At 39.5% G+C, this 19550-nt stretch overlaps 1 protein-coding gene across 1 annotated transcript in view; it reads right to left on the minus strand.

Annotated features, from left to right (window-relative positions):
- LOC137287314 (uncharacterized) overlaps positions 1 to 19550 on the minus strand; it is a 93307-nt gene that overhangs the window by 64474 nt on the left and 9283 nt on the right. Inside the window, exon 3 of the mRNA XM_067819592.1 lies at positions 6302 to 6585. Coding sequence (XP_067675693.1) covers positions 6302 to 6585 — 284 coding nt within the window. The remainder of the gene's footprint in view (positions 1 to 6301; positions 6586 to 19550) is intronic.

Genomic DNA, 19550 nt, shown 5'->3' on the forward strand with positions numbered 1-19550 from the left:
ACAATTATTAGTCCAAGATATTCAGCCCATAGCAGTTTGTCTCCAAGAGACGTATCTTAAATCTACTGACGACTTTGCTTTAAGAAGATACAACTGTTACCATTCCTTCTCTCCACCCGGAGATAAGGCTTCAGGAGGATCTTCTATTTTGATTCGTCAGGATGCCATAAACAGCTCCATTCCTCTTAAGACAAATCTCCAAGCTGTTGCTGTACGGCTGACTATGCACATTGTATTTACTCTGTGTTCACTGTATATCCCTCCATCTACGACACTGCAACAATCTGATCTTCAACAGCTATACGATCAGCTTCCTAGGCCCTGTATTATCATGGGGGACCTGAATGGACACAACCCTCTTTGGGGAAGTATAACTACAAACACCAAAGGGAGAATACTCGAGGAATTCATAAATGACAATAATCTGTGCATATTTAATGACGATTCAAACACGTACTTACATCCTGCCACTGGAACGTATTCAGCACTGGACGTTTCTCTTACAGATGCGAACTTATTAACTGAATTTGAATGGTCCGTTCATGACGACCTTTGTGGCAGCGATCATTTTCCCACTGTTCTGACAGCGACCAGCCCACATGCTGCTTCATCGTCATCTAGGTGGAATTTTAAAAATGCAAACTGGCACCTGTATGAGGTATTGTGTTATTCAAATCTAACTCCTGACCATTTTAATAATACCGAAGATCCAATTCAGTTATTTTCAGATAAGCTCAATGCCATAGCTGATCACACAATACCTAAGTCCTCTGCAAATCCTCACATTCGTAAACCATGGTTTACCAATGAATGTAAACAAGCCAGAAAGTGTAGGAAGAAAGCTGAAAAATACTTTCGTCGACATCCCACAGTCCATAATTTAGACAAAGTAAAACTTTCAAATGCCAAGGCTCGACGTGCATTCAAACGAAATAAACGTCAGTCTTGGCACAACTATGTTTCCAAAATCAGTTCTCGTACACCGATTTCAAAAGTGTGGAATATGATTCAACGTATCAAGGGTAAAGGCTCGAAATCTTCTGTTCATCATCTCAAGGATGGTGACTCTTTATTGACAGGAACGGCTGACATTGCCAACAAACTTGGTGAAACACTATCTAAGCATTCCTCTTCAACCAACTATGTCCCTGAGTTTCAGACATACCAGAAACAACAAGAAAACAACAAGAAAAGAATTAATTTTAACTCAGACAATGTTGAGGATTACAACGAACTATTTTCACTGCATGAGCTACATACTGCCCTTGAGCAAGCTCATGATACAGCAACAGGAGATGATAATATTCACTATCAGCTCTTGAAGCATTTACCGGAATCATGTTTGGAAACACTTCTACACATTTTTGATACTATATGGACTTTGGGGAATTTCCCATCTTCGTGGCGTAATGCCATTGTCATCCCTATACCAAAACCTGGTCGGGATCACTCTGATCCGTCGAATTACAGACCCATTTCTTTAACGAGCTGTGTCTGTAAAACCATGGAACGAATGGTAAACAATCGTTTAATTTGGTATCTTGAAACCAACAATCTTATTACAAATATTCAATGTGGTTTCAGGAAAAATCGAAGTACCATTGATCATTTGGTACGTTTAGAATCCTTTGTCAAAAATGCTATCGTCAATAAACAACATGCTGTATCAATTTTCTTTGATCTCGAGAAAGCTTATGATACGACCTGGAAGCATGGTATTTTAAAGGATTTACAGGATTTGGGTTTGAGAGGCCGTTTGCCTCTTTTTATATCACAGTTTTTAAAAGACCGGCAATTTCAAGTCCGAGTGGGTTCAACCCTGTCTGATCATTACAATCAGGATCAGGGTGTCCCTCAAGGTAGTATTTTGTCTGTTACGTTATTTAGTATTAAGATCAACAGTTTATCCAGTGTTTTAAATGATTCCATTGATGGATCATTATTTGTGGATGATTTTAATATTTCTTGTCGTGGGAAAAATATGCACACTATTGAGAGACAACTGCAGTTATGTCTCAACAGAATAAATAAATGGTGTCTTGAAAACGGCTTTAAATTTTCTAAATCCAAGCCTAATTGCATACACTTTTGTAGAAAATAAAACCCACACAAGGACCCTGAACTATTTTTAAATGGCACTCCCATCAAAGTTGTAACGGAGGCCAAGTTTTTGGGTTTAATTTTCGATTCTCATTTAACGTTCTTACCACACATTAAATCCCTTAAAGCTAAATGTCTGAAGGCACTAGACTTGTTAAAGGTTGTTTCTAATTCAAAATGGGGAGGGGATCAAACGACCCTCCTTCACTTATATAGATCGTTGGTACGATCGAAACTTGATTATGGCTCGATCGTCTATGGTGGAGCCTGTCAGAGCAACCTAAAATTACTTGATTCCGTCCACCACCAGGGCCTAAGACTTTGTCTTGGGTCTTTTCGAACTTCTCCTGTTGACAGTCTGTACGTTGAGGCCGATGAACCTTCTCTTAACCACCGCCGTATAAAGCTCTCTTTACAATATATTACCAAATTATTTTCTACTGAGTCAAATCCTGCATTTGACTGTGTCTTTAACCCTCTTTATGAGGATTTGTATAACAAAAAGTCTTCTCTTGTCCCGCCTCTTGGGCTCAGAATTAAGCCATTTATTGCTGCTGCTGGTATTGAGCTGGACAATATAGCTCCTTCCCGACTTCTTTCTTCTCCTCCATGGCAGTTGGTGAGACCACAAGTCGACCTAACATTGACCTCATTTAGAAAATCAGAAACCAATGGCTTACAATATAAACAAGAATATTATCAACTTAAAAAAAAATATACCAATTACAAATTCATATTTACAGATGGATCCAAGGACGGTGGCACAGTGGCTTGTGCCACTGTCATTGGCTCCAGGACAATATCTTCTAGAATACCAGATAAAAGCTCTATTTTTACTGCAGAAGCAAACGCGATATTAACGGCTCTTAAGTATATTCAACGACATCCTAAACATAAACAGTATATAATCTATTCTGATTCTCTTTCTTGCCTTCAGGCTATAAAAAATGTGTCTTGTAAACATCCACTTTTAATTGAGATTATTGAATTGTATAATGATCTTGCTACTGGCCAATGCAACATAGTCTTTTGTTGGTTGCCCAGCCACGTGGGCATTTCTGGAAATACAATGGCCGATCTTGCTGCCAAGGCAGCACTCAACAAATCTATTACACCTCTTCTTATCCCTTACTCTGATTTCAAAGCTTGCATTAGAACTTACATCCGTGATCTGATGCAGAAGAAGTGGGACACCCAAGTGGGAAGAAATAAATTACACGCCATAAAACCGTATATTGGATATACCCACTTGGGTTGTCAGTCGAGATTTGAAGAGGCCATCATGCGACGATGTCGTATTGGCCATACAAGATATACCCATGTGTACCTGTTGAAAGGTGAGGATCCTCCGTTTTCTATCCCTTGTGATGAGAGAGTTACAGTCAAGCATATCCTGCTTGACTGTGTTGAATTCTCCATCACAAGGGATAAATATTTCAATGTGAAAACACTTCATGATCTTTTTAGCACAGTTAATTGTCCTTTAATCATTGTTTTTTTAAAAGAAATAGATTTTCTTGTTGAATTTTGATTAATATGTTCTGTATATAGTTGTATTTTAATGCTTGGTAGTTTATGTTAGTAACTTTGATTGTTTGTGGCTGTACCCTCGAAGGGGGTTGAAGTAGTGTAAAATTATTGTCCCCCGGAGAAGGTACGTAAGTCCCGATACTTTCATTGTCAGTTTAAATTTACCAATAGTTTTTAATCGTAGTATATTTGTTATTTTAATGTATGGCTAGCATTGTCCAAATTGCTAATGGCTGAAGGGATGGTGTAAATCCAGCTACGGTCCATGCAGGAAGCTGAGGTACTGTAAGTCCCCATGGTCCCTAGTGTGGTGATCTACCTTCAGTTGTTGGCAATCTATAGCCCAATTTTACATTGTGATGTCCAAATTGGTTTGTATTGTTCTATTATTTTTTAGATTTCGACGCTAGTTTTATATTCTCAATGTGATAATCTAGTCATTTTACTGTCCTTCGTTGACAGGTTTTTACTATATGCACGTCTTCATTTCAATATGTAACATGTTCACGTCACAATATGGCTGCAATATTGCCGATGTGACGTTAAATATTAACTCACTCACTCACTCACTCTCTCAAGAAACACACATTACTCACTGTTGTTGAGTCGGGTCACACCGCCGCAGCTGAGATCCCAGTGTTGCACTTGACAGTTGAATACCAGCCTTACCCCACCCAAGTGTGTTTCAGTGACATTGAATGTTATTGGTGAAAGACCCTGGTCACCAGCATGTAGTAATTGCGAGACATCACCTGTCTGCAGTGTGAAGTTTGAATCTGCTGAACAGTAGGAGCCTTGAATATCGTAATACGCAGTAATGTCCACGGTCAGTGACACTTCCTCGTGCAGGGTTAGAATATCTGTGTCTTTGTCACTGGTGATGTTGCATTCTGTTTTCTTGGGGGCTGTTAAATGAAAAGGGCTAAACTAAGAAGCCAGGGTAGTATAATATTGGCGTAAAGTATATGTTGCTATAATGATGTAAACATTAAATCAAATATTATGGAAATTTACAACCCATCAATCAAAATATTAGTCTCACTTAGAGCTCTCTCTAAGATACACGATTGAAACATGTAGGTGAAGATCCGAGTTGTGTTATTATTTCGGAAACTACTTCTTATATAGTATTTTTTATAAATACCATTTTGAATATGACAGGTACTGAAGATGTGACGCTCGCTAGGAACAAAAGTAACAGTACACCTAAAGCTCATTCTCCAAAAATCACGTCATTGTGAAGCGTCTGACGTCGTTAAAGCCGTCGATAGAGATAATCCCACAGATGTTTGATTGGGTTTAAAATCTGTGGATACAGAGAATCATAGAAGCACTGTTATATTCTGACTGGTGAAGAAGTTCATTGTGATGCGTACTGTATGGGGTGTGGCGTTATCCGGCTGAAGATTTTTTATCTGGGGGTCGAAAACTCGAATTTCATTTCTGTAATGAATAGCGGTGAGATTCCCCTCTATATGGACTTAGTCAGTTCGTGGGTTATAAGAAATGTTCGCCCACATCGATGCACTTCTCCATCCAAACCTGTCAGCCTACGTATTTATGATTATTGTCTTTACCAAGTGATGTGTTTTGGTGACTGATTACTTATTTATACATGTAATCAATATAATTTGTTGTCATAATATTTTTATAGTTTGACTTGGATTAAAGTGCGTTGAAAAATTACCATCTACCCGTGCGTTTCCTTTTTGAGAGAGTATACTACTGAAACCTTTCAGTTACTGATTCTTTCAATAAGTCTCCCCAAATCAGTACAAGAAGGTACAAACTTTGTAAGCTTTATTGTTAATCTCTACTTCTATAGTCCACATGATCTAGGAATATAAGCTATGAGCTATTGGCTAGGAAAATATGCGACTGTGATTCCAGATAGAATACATAAAAAATTCATTACCGAAAGCAGAAAGCTCATCCTGAGCAATAACGCTCTTCATTTTGATGGTTCCCATTACAAACAAGTAAAAGGTACTGCACAAATATGGCTCCTTCCTATTCATCGGGCTACATTGGACAGACGGGAGATTCCCGGCGTTCAGGAGTGAGACTTTATATCTCAGTGACGTCATAGTTTAGCAATATCGTTACACACAAAGTGTGGTCTCTAAAGTTACTCTTATGATGATCACATCAACAGTGTGAAACCGGTCGAATTTGATTAAATTATGTGTGTGCTAAGGATCTTCAGAGTGTATATAATTTCTCCACTAATTTGGGGAAATCAACTGCAAACTTTATTAATATGAACTGCATGAGGACGATGCATCAAATGTCTAAAACGCATGTGCAGATATCGTGCATGTAAAAGCTGCGCTTTGATGTCAAGTTGCATTGACAAATTTCCAATTTTAACTCATTTTCATCATTTACTGAACTCATCACAGTTATCTTTTCAACATCCGGAATTTGTTTTACAATACATCTGTTCATGTTTAAACAATACCTTTAAACATAATAGAAATATTTTTCAATCTACTTTAGAACAGTTGACTGAAGTAAGAGGCTAATAAGTCTATAATTTTGATGAGTGCCATATTATTTTAAAACGATATTCTATTTTATATATCATATTTGGAAGCTACATCAACAACAGATTATATACTCTTTGTATCTGCTTCATGTGGATGCGTGAAAACTAACCGAATTTAGTCACACCAGCACACTCTATACTCCACTGACTCCTGTCACATCTAAACACCAGTGCTACTTTGCCCAGAAATGAGTCGGTCACATTTAGTGTTACTAATGAGGTGTTATCCGTGACACTTGGTACAGAGTCAGCTTCCATCAGCAGGGTAGTCACATTTCCGGTCTGGAGGGAGATGCTGTGGGCGGTGGAGCAGTAGTAGTCTCGTACGTCCACCGTGAGGGACAGATCCTGGTACTGGACAAGTGAGTTTGTGTCCTGCTTACTGGTGATGCTACACGTTGGTGTCTCTGAAAAGTCAGTGAGAGAGCGATGTGAGGAGAGAAGGAAGAAGAACATAGTTTGAATTAATGAAAGTTGAGAAAACAAATAAAATCTTTCATTGACATTTCTCACCGACGATGTATAGGAGATGTGCATTCAGAAGTGTTTAAACATATGCTTAGCAAACCCATGCTCCAACCTTCGCTTGTTCAGTTGCGTCGATGCAACAGACAACAGTATTTATGTTAAAAGAAAGCTAGCTTTTAGATTCTAGTTTGGGAAAGACAGGTCAGTGATTTACACAAGTAGCGTCATCAATCAAGATATGTCGGATAGTGTCGGGTACGACACAGAGTTTAACGACTGAGCTAATATTTAACGTCACATCGGCAATATCTCAGCCATATCGTGACAAGAACATTCAACAATGAAAAAGAGCATATATACATTGTAAAAACCCGTCAACGAAGGACAGTAAAATAACTAGAATATCACAATTTCAATTAAAACTAGCATGGGAAGGTAGATCACCACACTAGGAACCATGGGGACTTACAGTACCTTTGCTACCTGCATGGTCCCTAGTTGGATTTAAACCATCCCTTCAGCTGCTGGCGATTGTACGAAAATGCTTGACCGTGACTCTCTCATCACAAGGGATACAAAACGGAGGATCCTCCCCTTTCAAAAGGTACACATGAGTATATCTAGTGTGGCCAATACGACATCGTCGTAAAATAACATCTTCAAATCTGGACTGACAACCCAAGTGGGTATAACCAATGTAAGGTTTTATCTCACGTAATTTATTTATACCCACTTGGTACCCACTTCTTCTGCATCAGATCACGGATATAAGATCTAATGGTGGCTTTGTAATCACTATAAGGAACAAGAAGTGGTGTCACAGATTTGTTGAGTGCTACTTTAGCAGCAACTTCAGCCAGTGTGTTACCATTTTTTAAATTATGTTAATGTTAGGTCAACTTGTGGCCTAACCAATTGCCAAGGAGGAGAAGAAAGAAGACGGGAAGGCGATATACTTTCCAACTCAATACCGGCAGAAGAAATAAATGGTTTAATTCTGAGCCCAAGAGGTGGAACAAGAGAAGACTTTTTGTTATACAAATCCTCATAAAGGGGATTGAACACACAGTTATAGGCTGGGTTAGATTCATTAGAATATAATTTAGTAATGTATTGTAAATACACTTTTATACGACGTTGATTAAGAGATGGTTCATCGGCCTCAACGAAGAGACTATCAATAGGTGAAGTTCTGAAAGACCCAAGACAAAGTCTTAAGCCTTGATGGTGGACAGAATCAAGGAGTTTAAGGTTGCTTTTGCAGGCTCCACCATATACGATGGAGCCATAATCGAGTTTCGAACGTACGAGTGATCGATATAGGTGTAAGAGGGTTGCTTGATCCCCTCCCCACTTTGAGTTGGAAACAACTTTCAACAAGTCAAGAGCCTTCAGGCAGAAATGAGGCAGGAATGTGAAATGGGAGTCAAAGATTAGGCCCAAGAACTTGGCCTCCTTTACAACTTTGATTGGAGTGCCATCTAGAGATAGTTCAGGGTCCTTATGTGGTTTATATTTTCTGCAAAAATGTATACAATTAGTTTTGGATTTAGAAAATTTAAAGCCGTTTTCAAGACACAATTTATTTATTTTGTTTAAACAAAACTGCATTTGCCGTTCAATAGTATGCATATTTTTACCACGACAAGAAATATTAAAATCGTCCACAAATAACGATCCCTCAATTGAATCGTTTAAACATTTGACAAACGATTTATCTTTATACTAAAAAGTGTGACAGACAAAATACTGCCTTGTGGAACACCCTGATCCTGATTGTAATGATCAGACAGGGTAGAACCCACTCGAACTTGAAACTGTCTGTTATTTAAAAAGTTGGCAATAAATTGAGGCAAACGACCTCGCAAGCCGAAGTCATGTAAGTCTCTTAAAATACCATATTTCCAGGTTGTGTCATATGCTTTTTCGAGATCAAAAAAAATAGACACAGCATGTTGTTTATTAATTAGTGCATTTTCAACAAATGATTCTAAACGCACTAAGTGATCGACAGTACTTCTATTTTTACGGAAACCACACTGTATATCAGTTATAAGGTTATTTGTTTCCGAGTACTAAACAAGTCGATTATTTATCATGCGTTCCATGGTCTTGCAAACACAGCTAGTTAACGAAATCGGCCGATAATTGGATGGATCAGTATGATCACGTCCAGGTTTAGGTACTGGTACTACTATAGCGTCAGGCAATGATGAAGGAAAGTTACCTGATGTCCAAATATCATCAAAAATATTTAGGAGAGTTTCCAGACAGGATTCTGGTAAATGTTTCAGGAGTTGATAATGTATGTTATCAGCTCCTTTAGCAGTGTCATGAGCTTGATCAAGAGCAGTATGGAGTTCATGAATAGAAAACGTTTCAATATAATCTTCCCCATTATCAGAATTGAAATTAATGGTTTTCTTTTCTTCTTGTTTTTGACATTGCTGGAATTGTGGTACATAATTAGAAGAGGAAGAGTGTTTAGCAAGGGTTTCACCTAGTTTATTAGCAATATCTGATTTATCAGTAAGCAATTGATCTCCATGTTTAAGATGATGGACAGTAGATTTAGTACCTTTACCTTTGATTTTCTGGACCATGTTCCATACCTTGGACATGGGTGTCCGAGAATTTATTTTGGATGCATAATTTTGCCAAGATTAGCGTTTGTTTTGTTAAAAGTACGTCGTGCTTTAGCATTTAAAGGCACCCGTGGCGAGCCACCTCCTCGTGGTGGGTGCTGGATAACGCTAAGAGCTCGCCAACACCCCCCTAGTGGACCCGGGGGAATATTTGGTCCACCAGCCTGTTGGCCGTGGGTTGCGCCCCTGTGTCGGTGGAGGACGGGATCCAGGTGGTTGAGGGTACCAGGGGCCTGTGACCGTGTTCCTAATGCCCAACACACCACTTCGGCCCTTACTTCACCTAGACGGGTGGTAGAATCGGCCCGATTCTATGAATCGTCTGGGCACGCCGTGCCCTGAGCGTGGACGCATTTAACTTTGTTACCATTGACTATTACGTTATTTCTTGATCTGTTCTAATATACACTATCATGTTAGAACTAATTCTGCCTAAAGTCCTATGCCAGAAGGCGGTGGCTTATGGGCCAATCTGGCATTATTGACCTCCAGGTTCTCTTTGTCTTCGGGTAAATGTCTAGGGCAGAACCAGCCTTTCTTTTACTCTTGTTTGACTATGGCAGCTACCTGTGTCTCTTTTGCTGGAGTATAGCATCCCCGTAACCCTAGTGTTTGTAGTCGGCTTCCATTTCAGCACTGTCCTTGTTGACACTCCATGGTGGGTGGGGAGCGGGGATGTTGAACGATTGTCCTTATCATGGCAACCTTACCCACCACTGGTTCTAGATCGAAAAATAAAAGAAGACATTTAGATACAGATAACATTTCTTCTGAAGATGAAAGTGCCTCTCAAAGTAATATCGACTCACGGCCACGGTTTCTGGTGGTTAATGGAGTTGATGGAGCACCTCTCAAGGTTAACCCTTTTGTTGTGTCCAAGGCTGTTGAAGGGATTTGTGGAGATGTCAAGAATGTAACGCGTCTCAGAAATGGGTCTCTGCTTGTCGAATGTTCACGGCGTCAACAGTCAATTAATCTCCTCAAAGCTGATCATTTTGGGACTACTGAAATCACAGTCACTGTTCACAAATATCTAAATTCATGTAGGGGTGTCATCCGTGATCGTGCCAGATGTCTTTCTGATATGTCCGAGGATGAGATAGCATCAGAGCTCAAATCTCAAGGAGTCACGTCTGTGAAAAGATTCACCAGGAAAGATCAGGACAGAACTGTTCCAACGACCACTTATCTTCTCACGTTTGCACTTCCCACAGTACCATCATCAATTAAGGCTGGTTGTTTCAACATCGGAGTCGATGTATACGTACCAAATCCACTCCGATGTTATAATTGTCAGAAGTTTGGGCATGGGGCCAGGTCGTGTACTAAGTCCCGAACTTGCTCCCGTTGCAGTAAAGATCATGAAGGCACTACCTGTACAGATGCCATTAGGCGTGCTAACTGCCACGGTGAGCACTTCTCTTCATCAAAATCCTGTCCAGTCTATCAGAAACAATCACAAATACTCAGACTCAAGTATACCAATAATATTTCTTTTTCTGAAGCAGATAAACTATTGACTCAGCAAACTCCTACTCCTCCCTCCACAATCTCGTACTCTGCTGCCATTTCCTCTCCAAAATGCACTTTGGACAGAGCATGTCAGACTGACATCTGCTGGGTCACAGACAAACGATCACTGACTCCAATTGCTAAACAAGTTAACAAATCTACCACGTCTGTATCACAGACTGACATTAATAGCGAACATCAGACTGCATCTAAACCAGGGCTTGGATCTGAAACTGATACAGCAAAGGTATCACAACAAACTGTAAAACTGACAAGCAAAGAAAGGAAACAATTGAAGAAGAAAGAGTGAAGGACCCTCCAACATATAGAGGTGCCTTCCCCCTTAACATTCCCTGTAGTGGTTCATAACAGCTTTGAACCTTTAGACATGGAAGTCAGTCCATCTCCACTAATCCAACGGAGAGGATCTTCCTCAGTACCAATATCTCCAGTTCAACCTCCATGAACTGTTCTTTCAATATTCTTCAGTGGAACTGTAGAGGCCTTAGAACCAATTTCAACGACTTACAATTATTAATTCAAGATTTCAAACCAACAGCATTATGTTTGCAAGAAACCTATCTCAAATCAACGGATATAGTTGATATCAAACAGTATGATTCCTACAACTGTTTCTCACCTCCAGGAGATAAAGCTACCGGAGGATCTTCAATTTTAGTGAACCATATCACTATCAACAGTCATGTTTCTCTCAAGACCCCTCTTCAGGCAGTTGCAGTCCGTGTAACTCTACATATTGTTGTTACCTTGTGTTCCTTATATGTTCCGCCATCATCGTCTCTACAGCAATCTGATCTTCAGATGCTTTATGACCAACTCCCAAAACCTTGTATTATCATGGGAGACTTCAATGGTCATAACCCACTTTGGAGCAGTAGTAACACCAACGGGAAAGGAAAGATTCTTGAGGATTTCTTCACAAATGCTGATTTATGTATTTTTAATGATGATTCTCACACATATCTGCATCCTGCGACTGGTTCATACTCCAGTCTTGATTTATCTGTTGCTGATTCCTGTTTATACAATGAATTTGAATGGTCAGTCCACGATGATCTTTGTGGAAGTGACCATTTTCCCACTATATTTTCAGCCATAAACCCCAGTGATGCTGCACCGTCGTCTAGATGGAACTTTAACAAGGCAGATTGGTCTTTTTTCGAGACCTTATGTACAAGCAGATTAAAACCAGAATTCGTTCTCAATGTGTCTGATCCTATACAGATGTTTTCTGATGAATTAAACATGATTGCTGATGAATGTATTCCCAAGTCCTCTATGGTTCCACACGTTCGGAAGCCATGGTTTACTATTGATTGCAAACAAGCTAGAAGAGCTAGGAAAAAGGCAGAAAAATATTTCCGTCGGCATCCCACCGTCCACAACTTAAATGAGTTTAAAATTTCAAAGGGTCGTCGTACATTTAAACAAAGTAAACGACAGTCATGGCGAGATTATGTTTCTAAAATTAACTCACGAACGCCTATTTCTAAGGTATGGAATATGGTGAAGAAGATAAAAGGTAAAGGTTCCAAAAGGAGCGTGCACCATCTTAAGGAGGGTGACACTCTTTTAACGGAAAAAGCTGATATTGCTAATAAACTAGGTGAAACGTTAGCTAAACATTCCTCCTCATCCAATTATTCACCTACTTTTCAGAAATTTAAAAACCATCAAGAAAAAAAGAATATTAATTTTAATTCAGATAATGGGGAAGATTATAATGAACTATTTTCTATTCATGAGCTCAATGCTGCTCTTGGGCAAGCTCATGACACTGCTTCAGGACCCGATAATATTCATTATCAGCTCCTTAAGCATCTCCCTGAATCGTGTTTAGAAACATTATTGAATATCTTTGACAGTATCTGGACATCTGGCAATTTCCCATAATCATTCTTATTCCTAAACCTGGCCGGGATCATACCGATCCATCTAATTACAGACCAATTTCTTTAACTAGCTGTGTTTGCAAGACAATGGAACGTATGGTTAATAATCGTCTAGTCTGGTACCTGGAAACCAACAACCTCATCACTGACATTCAATGTGGTTTCCGGAAAAATCGTAGTACGATCGATCATTTGGTACGTTTAGAATCTTTCATCAAACATTCCATGCTAAATAAACAACATACTGTATCAATATTTTCGATCTTGAAAAGGCATATGATACTACATGGAAGTATGGCATTTTCAAAGATCTCCATGATTTTGGTTAAAGGGGTCGTTTACCCCTTTTCATATCAATTTTCACAATTCTTAGAAGATAGACAATTTCAAATTCGAGTGGGGTCTACCCTGTCTGATCATTACAATCAGGATCAGGGTGTCCCACAAGGCAGTATTTTGTCCGTCACATTGTTTAGTGTTAAGATCATTAGTTTGTCAAAGGTTTTAAACGATTCACTTGATGGATCTCTTTTTGTGGATGATTTTAATATTTCTTGTCGTGGAAAACACATGCGTACTATTGAACGGCAACTACAATTGTGTTTAAATAAAATTGATAAATGGTGTCTCGAAAACGGTTTTAGGTTTTCTAAATCCAAGACTAATTGTATACATTTTTGTAGAAAATATAAACCGCATAAAGATCCTGAACTGTTTCTAAGTGGATCTCCCATAAAAGTTGTCAAGGAGGCCAAATTCTTGGGATTAATTTTTGACTCACATTTAACGATTCTACCCCATATCAAATCCATCAAAACTAAATGCCTGAAGGCACTTGACCTGTTGAAAGTCGTTTCAAATTGTAAGTGGGGAGGGGATCAAGCTACCCTCCTACAACTTTATCGATCATTGATCCGTTCGAAACTTGATTACGGTTCAATTGTATATGGTGGAGCCTGTAGGAGCAACCTAACACTTTTGGATTCTGTTCACCACCAAGGTCTCAGACTTTGCCTTGGCTCCTTTCGAACATCACCTGTCGACAGCCTCTATGTCGAGGCTGATGAGCCATCTCTTACCCAACGCCGTGCCAAATTGACTTTACAGTATGTAACAAAATCATATTCTAACGAATCAAACCCTGCATATAACTGTGTATTTAATCCCTTGTATGAGGATTTGTACAGCAGGAAGTCTTCACTTGTTCCGCCTCTTGGTATCAGAGTGAAACCTTTCCTTTCTGCTGCTGACATTGAGCTAGAAAATATAGCTTCTTCTCGTTTACTTTCTTCTTTTCCTTGGCAATTGGTTAGGCCACAAGTTGATCTTACACTGACAACATCTAAAAAATCAGAGACTAATGAATCACAATATAAACAAGAATACCATCAATTAAAAAGTAAATACAATACCTATAAAGCCTTATTCACAGATGGATCCAAGGATGGTGGGGCAGTGGCTTGTGCCACAGTCATTGGGTCTAAGACAATCTCTTCCAGATTACCGGCTGACAGCTCTATTTTCACAGCAGAAGCAAACGCTCTATTAACCGCTCTTAAATATATTGAAAGACACCCCAAACATAAACAATATATAACCTATTCCGACTCCCTTTCTTGTCTTCAGGCGATTAAAATCATTTCTTGCAAACATCCACTTTTAATAGAAATAATTGAATAGTATAATGATCTTGCTACTAGCCAATACGACATTGTCTTTTGTTGGTTACCCAGCCATGTAGGAATTTCTGGGAACACAATGGCCGATCGTGCCGCCAAGGCAGCACTCAACAAATCTGTGACACCACTTCTCATTCCTTATTCTGACTACAAAGCTAGTATTAGATCTTACATCCGTGACCTTATCCAAAAGAGGTGGGACACCCAAGTAGGTATAAATAAATAAAATAAAGTACATGAAATAAAACCCTATATTGGTTACACTTACTTGGGCTGTCAGTCCAGATTTCAAGAGGTCATTTTGCGACGATGCCGTATTGGCCACACCAGATATACTCATGCATACCTGTTAAAAGGTGAAGATCCTCCGTTTTGTATCCCTTGTGATGAGAGAGTCACGGTCAAGCATATCCTGCTTGACTGTGTTGAATTCTCCATCACAAGGCAGAAATATTTCAATGTCAAAACCATCAAGGATCTTTTTAATAGTGTTAGTTCTCATTTACTTATTGCTTTTTTGAAAGAAATTGATTTCATGATTGAATTTTGATTAATAACTGTTGTAGATAGATATATTTTAATGATTGGTAGTGTAATTTAGCAACTAGTATTGTTAGTGGCTGTATCCTCAAAGGGGGTTAAAGTATCGTAAAATTATTGTCCTCCTGAGAGGATACGTAAGTCCCAAAACTTTCACAGTTTAATTTCCGCTTACCCGATTTTAAACGTAGTATATTTGTTCTTTTTAAAGTTGGCTAAACATTCGTACAATCGCCAGCGGCTGAAGGGATGGTGTAAATCCAAATAGGGTCCATGCAGGTAGCAAAGGTACTGTAAGACCCCATGGACCCTGGTATGGTGATCTACCATCAGTTGTCGGCAGTTTATAGCCTGTTTTTATATTGTATCGTCCTCTATAGTTGAATTGTTTTAACTTTCATTACTAGTTTTAAATATTTTTCTGTGATAGTCTAGTTACTTTATTGTCCTTCGTTGACAGATTTTTTTTAACCATTCTCTATTATGTATGACATGAATGGTTCTCGTCACGATATGGCTGAAATATTGCCGATGTGACGTTAAATGTGAACTCACTCAATTAGCATTTAAAATTTTAAATTTATTTAAATTATGCACCATAGGATGGCGACGGAAATAATGTTCTGCCTTTTTCCTTGCCTTCCTAGCTTGTCTGCACTCATCGTTGAACCATGGTTTTCTTATGTGTGGAACTACAGAGGAATGTGGTATACACTCATCAGCTATGGAATTCAGTTCCTCACAAAAACATTTAATAGCATCAGGAACGTCTATAAAACGTTTGGGATTAAGTTTTTCAGCACACAGTGTTTCATATAATGCCCAGTTAGCCTTTTTAAAATTCCGTCTTGATGATGGGGGAACATCAGATGGAGTTACAGCTTTTAATATAGTAGGAAAATGGTCACTTCCACACAGGTCCTCGTGGACTGACCATTCGAATTCATTTAATAGTTCTGAATTTGTCAATGACAAGTCGAGAGCAGAATAAGTCCCTGTACCAGGGTGTAAATATGTGTTGGAACCATCATTATAAATACATGTCATTGTCAGAACAAACGTCCTCCAGCAATTTACCTCTCGTGTTTGTATTTAAACTACCCCAGAGTGGGTTATGCCCATTTAAATCTCCCATTATAATACAGGGCTTCGGGAGCTTATCATATAGAGCTTGAAGATCAGTTTTGGCAAAAGCCGAAGATGGTGAAATATAAAGAGAGCATAGCGTAAACGCTACATGTAAAGTAATTCTCACTGCAACAGCCTGCATATTAGTATTAAGTGAAACAGGGCTTTGAATAACGTTTTGTTTGACTAGAATGGATGATCCTCCAGTGGCCCTATCACCCGAAGGTGAAAAACAATGATATGCATTAAATTGACGAAGGTCAAATATATCTGTTTGTTTTAGATATGTCTCCTGGAGACATAACGCTGAAGGTGTGAAATCTTGGACTAATAGCTGTAATTCATGTAAATTTGTCCTCAATCCTTTGCAGTTCCACTGTACAATATTATTGGAATAAACTTTTTTTTCTTTTGGGGGGATTTATTGGGGATCTACCCCGCACTCTTTTGGAGGGCGACAAGCTATGTGCCCTAGAATGGACGTTTTCAGAAACGTCCATGTCTTCAAGAGACCCATATTTATTGTACAATTGAATTTTATTTTGTGACCCCTTAGGAGCTCTGCTACTGTGTTGTTTTGAAGCATCAGGCTTTGGCTTCGGTTTACTTTTCACCGTTTGTTGACTAGCCGATGTTGATTGAGACTTTGAATGTGACTGAGATGATGATGATTTGTGATCAGAAGTCGACTTTGAGGTACTAGGGAGTGATTCCTCAGTCTGTGATTATATAGGAGGGTACAAAAGCTGTGGAGAATCGCAATTTACCCAAGTCAAGGTAGTTTGGCAGCCTGTGGATGATTTTGTTATTTTAGAGCGTGACTCCAGTGTTGTTTTTGCTACTGCAGCATAACTTTCTGGAAGATCAGATCTTTTTACTATATTTTTGGCCTCAGAAAAAGAGATATTTTGAGTGAATTTTATTTATTTCCATTTGTTCTTTCCAAACAGGACATTGTTTCGAAAATGAGGAATGGTCGCCTGAGCAGTTGGTGCATTTTTTAAAATCACTGGTACAATCTTCTGTTGTGAGTGTCTTCTCGTCACAGTGGGCACACACAACGGACAATGTACAAGTATTTACACCATGGCCGTACTTCTGACATTTAAAACATCTGAGCGGGTTCGGAATGTACACGTCAACCTTGATGTTGCAGTAACCAGCCTTCAATGATTTTGGAGCTGTCGGAGATGAAAAGGAGAACAGATAAGTATTGGTTCGAACACTTTCATTGTTTTTACGGACTGAAAAGGGTTTGACGTCGAGCACACCTTGATCTTTCATTTCAGTCATGATATCAAGTTCTGTCATGTCAGAAAACAACCGTTCACGGTCTCTGATGATCCCTTTGCTCGTGTTTAACGTCTTATGAGCAGATACAGTGACCGGAATTCCAACAAACGATTCTATGCTCATCAAATTGACTGACTGCTGCCGTTTCCCACACTCAACCTCCAGTTCACCTGAACGTAACCGTTTAATGTTCTTAACTTTCCCGGCAATACCTTGAATACCTTTGGTAACTGCGAACGGGTTCAATTTTAGAGGCGTTTTATCAGCAGATTCGATCACAAGAAAGCGTGGCCAAAACTCAATTGATCTGGACGGTCGAAGGTCATTATCATCAACATCATTTTCAAGAGGACGTTTGTTTTGTTTTTTTTTTGTGGGGATTTCATAAGCCATATTAAGGGTTGAGACTTCATCATCCGAGATCCCCACCCACCACGGAGTATCACAAGGACAATGCTAAAAACAAGCGAATCTCCAGCTTGCAGCACCAAGGATACCCGGATGATATACTCCAGCAGAAAAATTAAAAGATTAATAGTTCCACCAGATTGGCCCATGAGCCACCGCCTTCTGGCATAGGACTCTAGGCAAATTTCAGAACAACATATGTCAGAATAAAAAATGTTTTAGATAATATAGCCAAGTCCAAAGTTATAACAATTCTAAATGATATTTGTGCATTGAAAAATATAACAATACTCCATGCATAGGGCTTGGCATGACCAGCCGATTGGTCGAACCGGGCCCATTCGACCACCCGTCTAGGCGAAGTCAGGGCCAAAGTGGTGTATTGAGCAACAGGAACACGATTGCAGGCCTCTATTGCCCTCAACCACCAGGATCCCCTCCTCCGCCGACACAGGGCCGCAACCCACGGCAAACGGGTTGGTGGACCAAATATCCCCCCCCCCCCCCCCCCCGGATCCACTACGGGGGTGTTGGCGAGCTCTTGGCGTTACCCAGCACCCACCACGAGGAGGTTTAACGAATCGGTTCGGTTGGTCGTCTGTTGAGACAAGAAAATATACTCTGTCAAAAAAGAAACGCACAGGTGATAATAGTACTTCAAATTCACGGCATTGTATTGTTAAATCAAACCTAGGTAATGTCCATGAAAAATCGCTTACACACATCTTTTCACGAAATAGTGATGTTTGAAATGAATATGATTCATGAGATGTGCACATGCAAATTAAACCTTTTGCGCTAAGCACGTGAAAAGTGCTGTATTTATGCACCAGAATGTAGGATATATAAGGAAGGCAGTGAACACTTTTCAGTTAGCGTGCAACGACATTCAGCGACGAATTGAAAATGCCAAGATTAAGTGCAGCTGACAGGAACATCGCTATCGGACATCTAGAAACTGGCGGATCACAGTCATCTATGGCAAGGAACTTTAACGTTCATCATACAACCATTTCCCGTTTATGGAGGCGCTACAATCAGCTGGGATCGACCGGCGACCGACCTCGGAGTAGTAGACCACGCGTTACCAACTTTAGAATGATACCCTCGCTTTAATAAATGAAAGTAGAGTAAACAAATTAAATCTTTCATTGATATGTCTCACAGAAGTATATGAACTGTGCATGCACCGAAGTATTTACACATGGGCTCAGCAAAACCCTTGCTACAACCTTCGTTTGTGTCTTGAACGCCACAGGCAACAACATTTGTGTTTAAAAAAATTTAAATTCTAGTTTAGGACAGATAGATCAGTGATTTACACAAGTAGCGTCATCAATCAAGACATATTCGGATAGTATCGAGTACGTCTAGTTTAACGAATCAGTGCTGTTGATTGTCTTCTAAGACAAGAATGTATGTTGCCGAGAACTTACCGTGTGCATGTATGTTTTAAACCCTAACGTTCATGCAGTTGAGTTCATTTCGTCAACACAGTGGTGCGACAAGAAGACTGATCACTCTGAGGTACTCACGTGGGTAGATAAGGGAGCATGCTGCATGATCAGCTTGGGACTAGGGACTAGTCCTATAAGGAGGGCAGCCTGAGGAACACTCGTGCATGGACAAGAGAGGCCTACGAGGAATGTTCTCGTTCATTCCACTCAGCGCCGGTGCAAGAGGGAGCATATCGGTTAGAATTTTCATTCATTTCGAATTCAGGGAAAATGTATACCAGACAATCGCAGGAATAAATTTATGTGATGACCTGCTCCTTTTAGACTAT

This window comes from Haliotis asinina, chromosome 1 (assembly GCF_037392515.1).
Source record: "Haliotis asinina isolate JCU_RB_2024 chromosome 1, JCU_Hal_asi_v2, whole genome shotgun sequence".
In the NCBI taxonomy this organism is placed as follows: Eukaryota; Metazoa; Mollusca; class Gastropoda; order Lepetellida; family Haliotidae; genus Haliotis; species Haliotis asinina.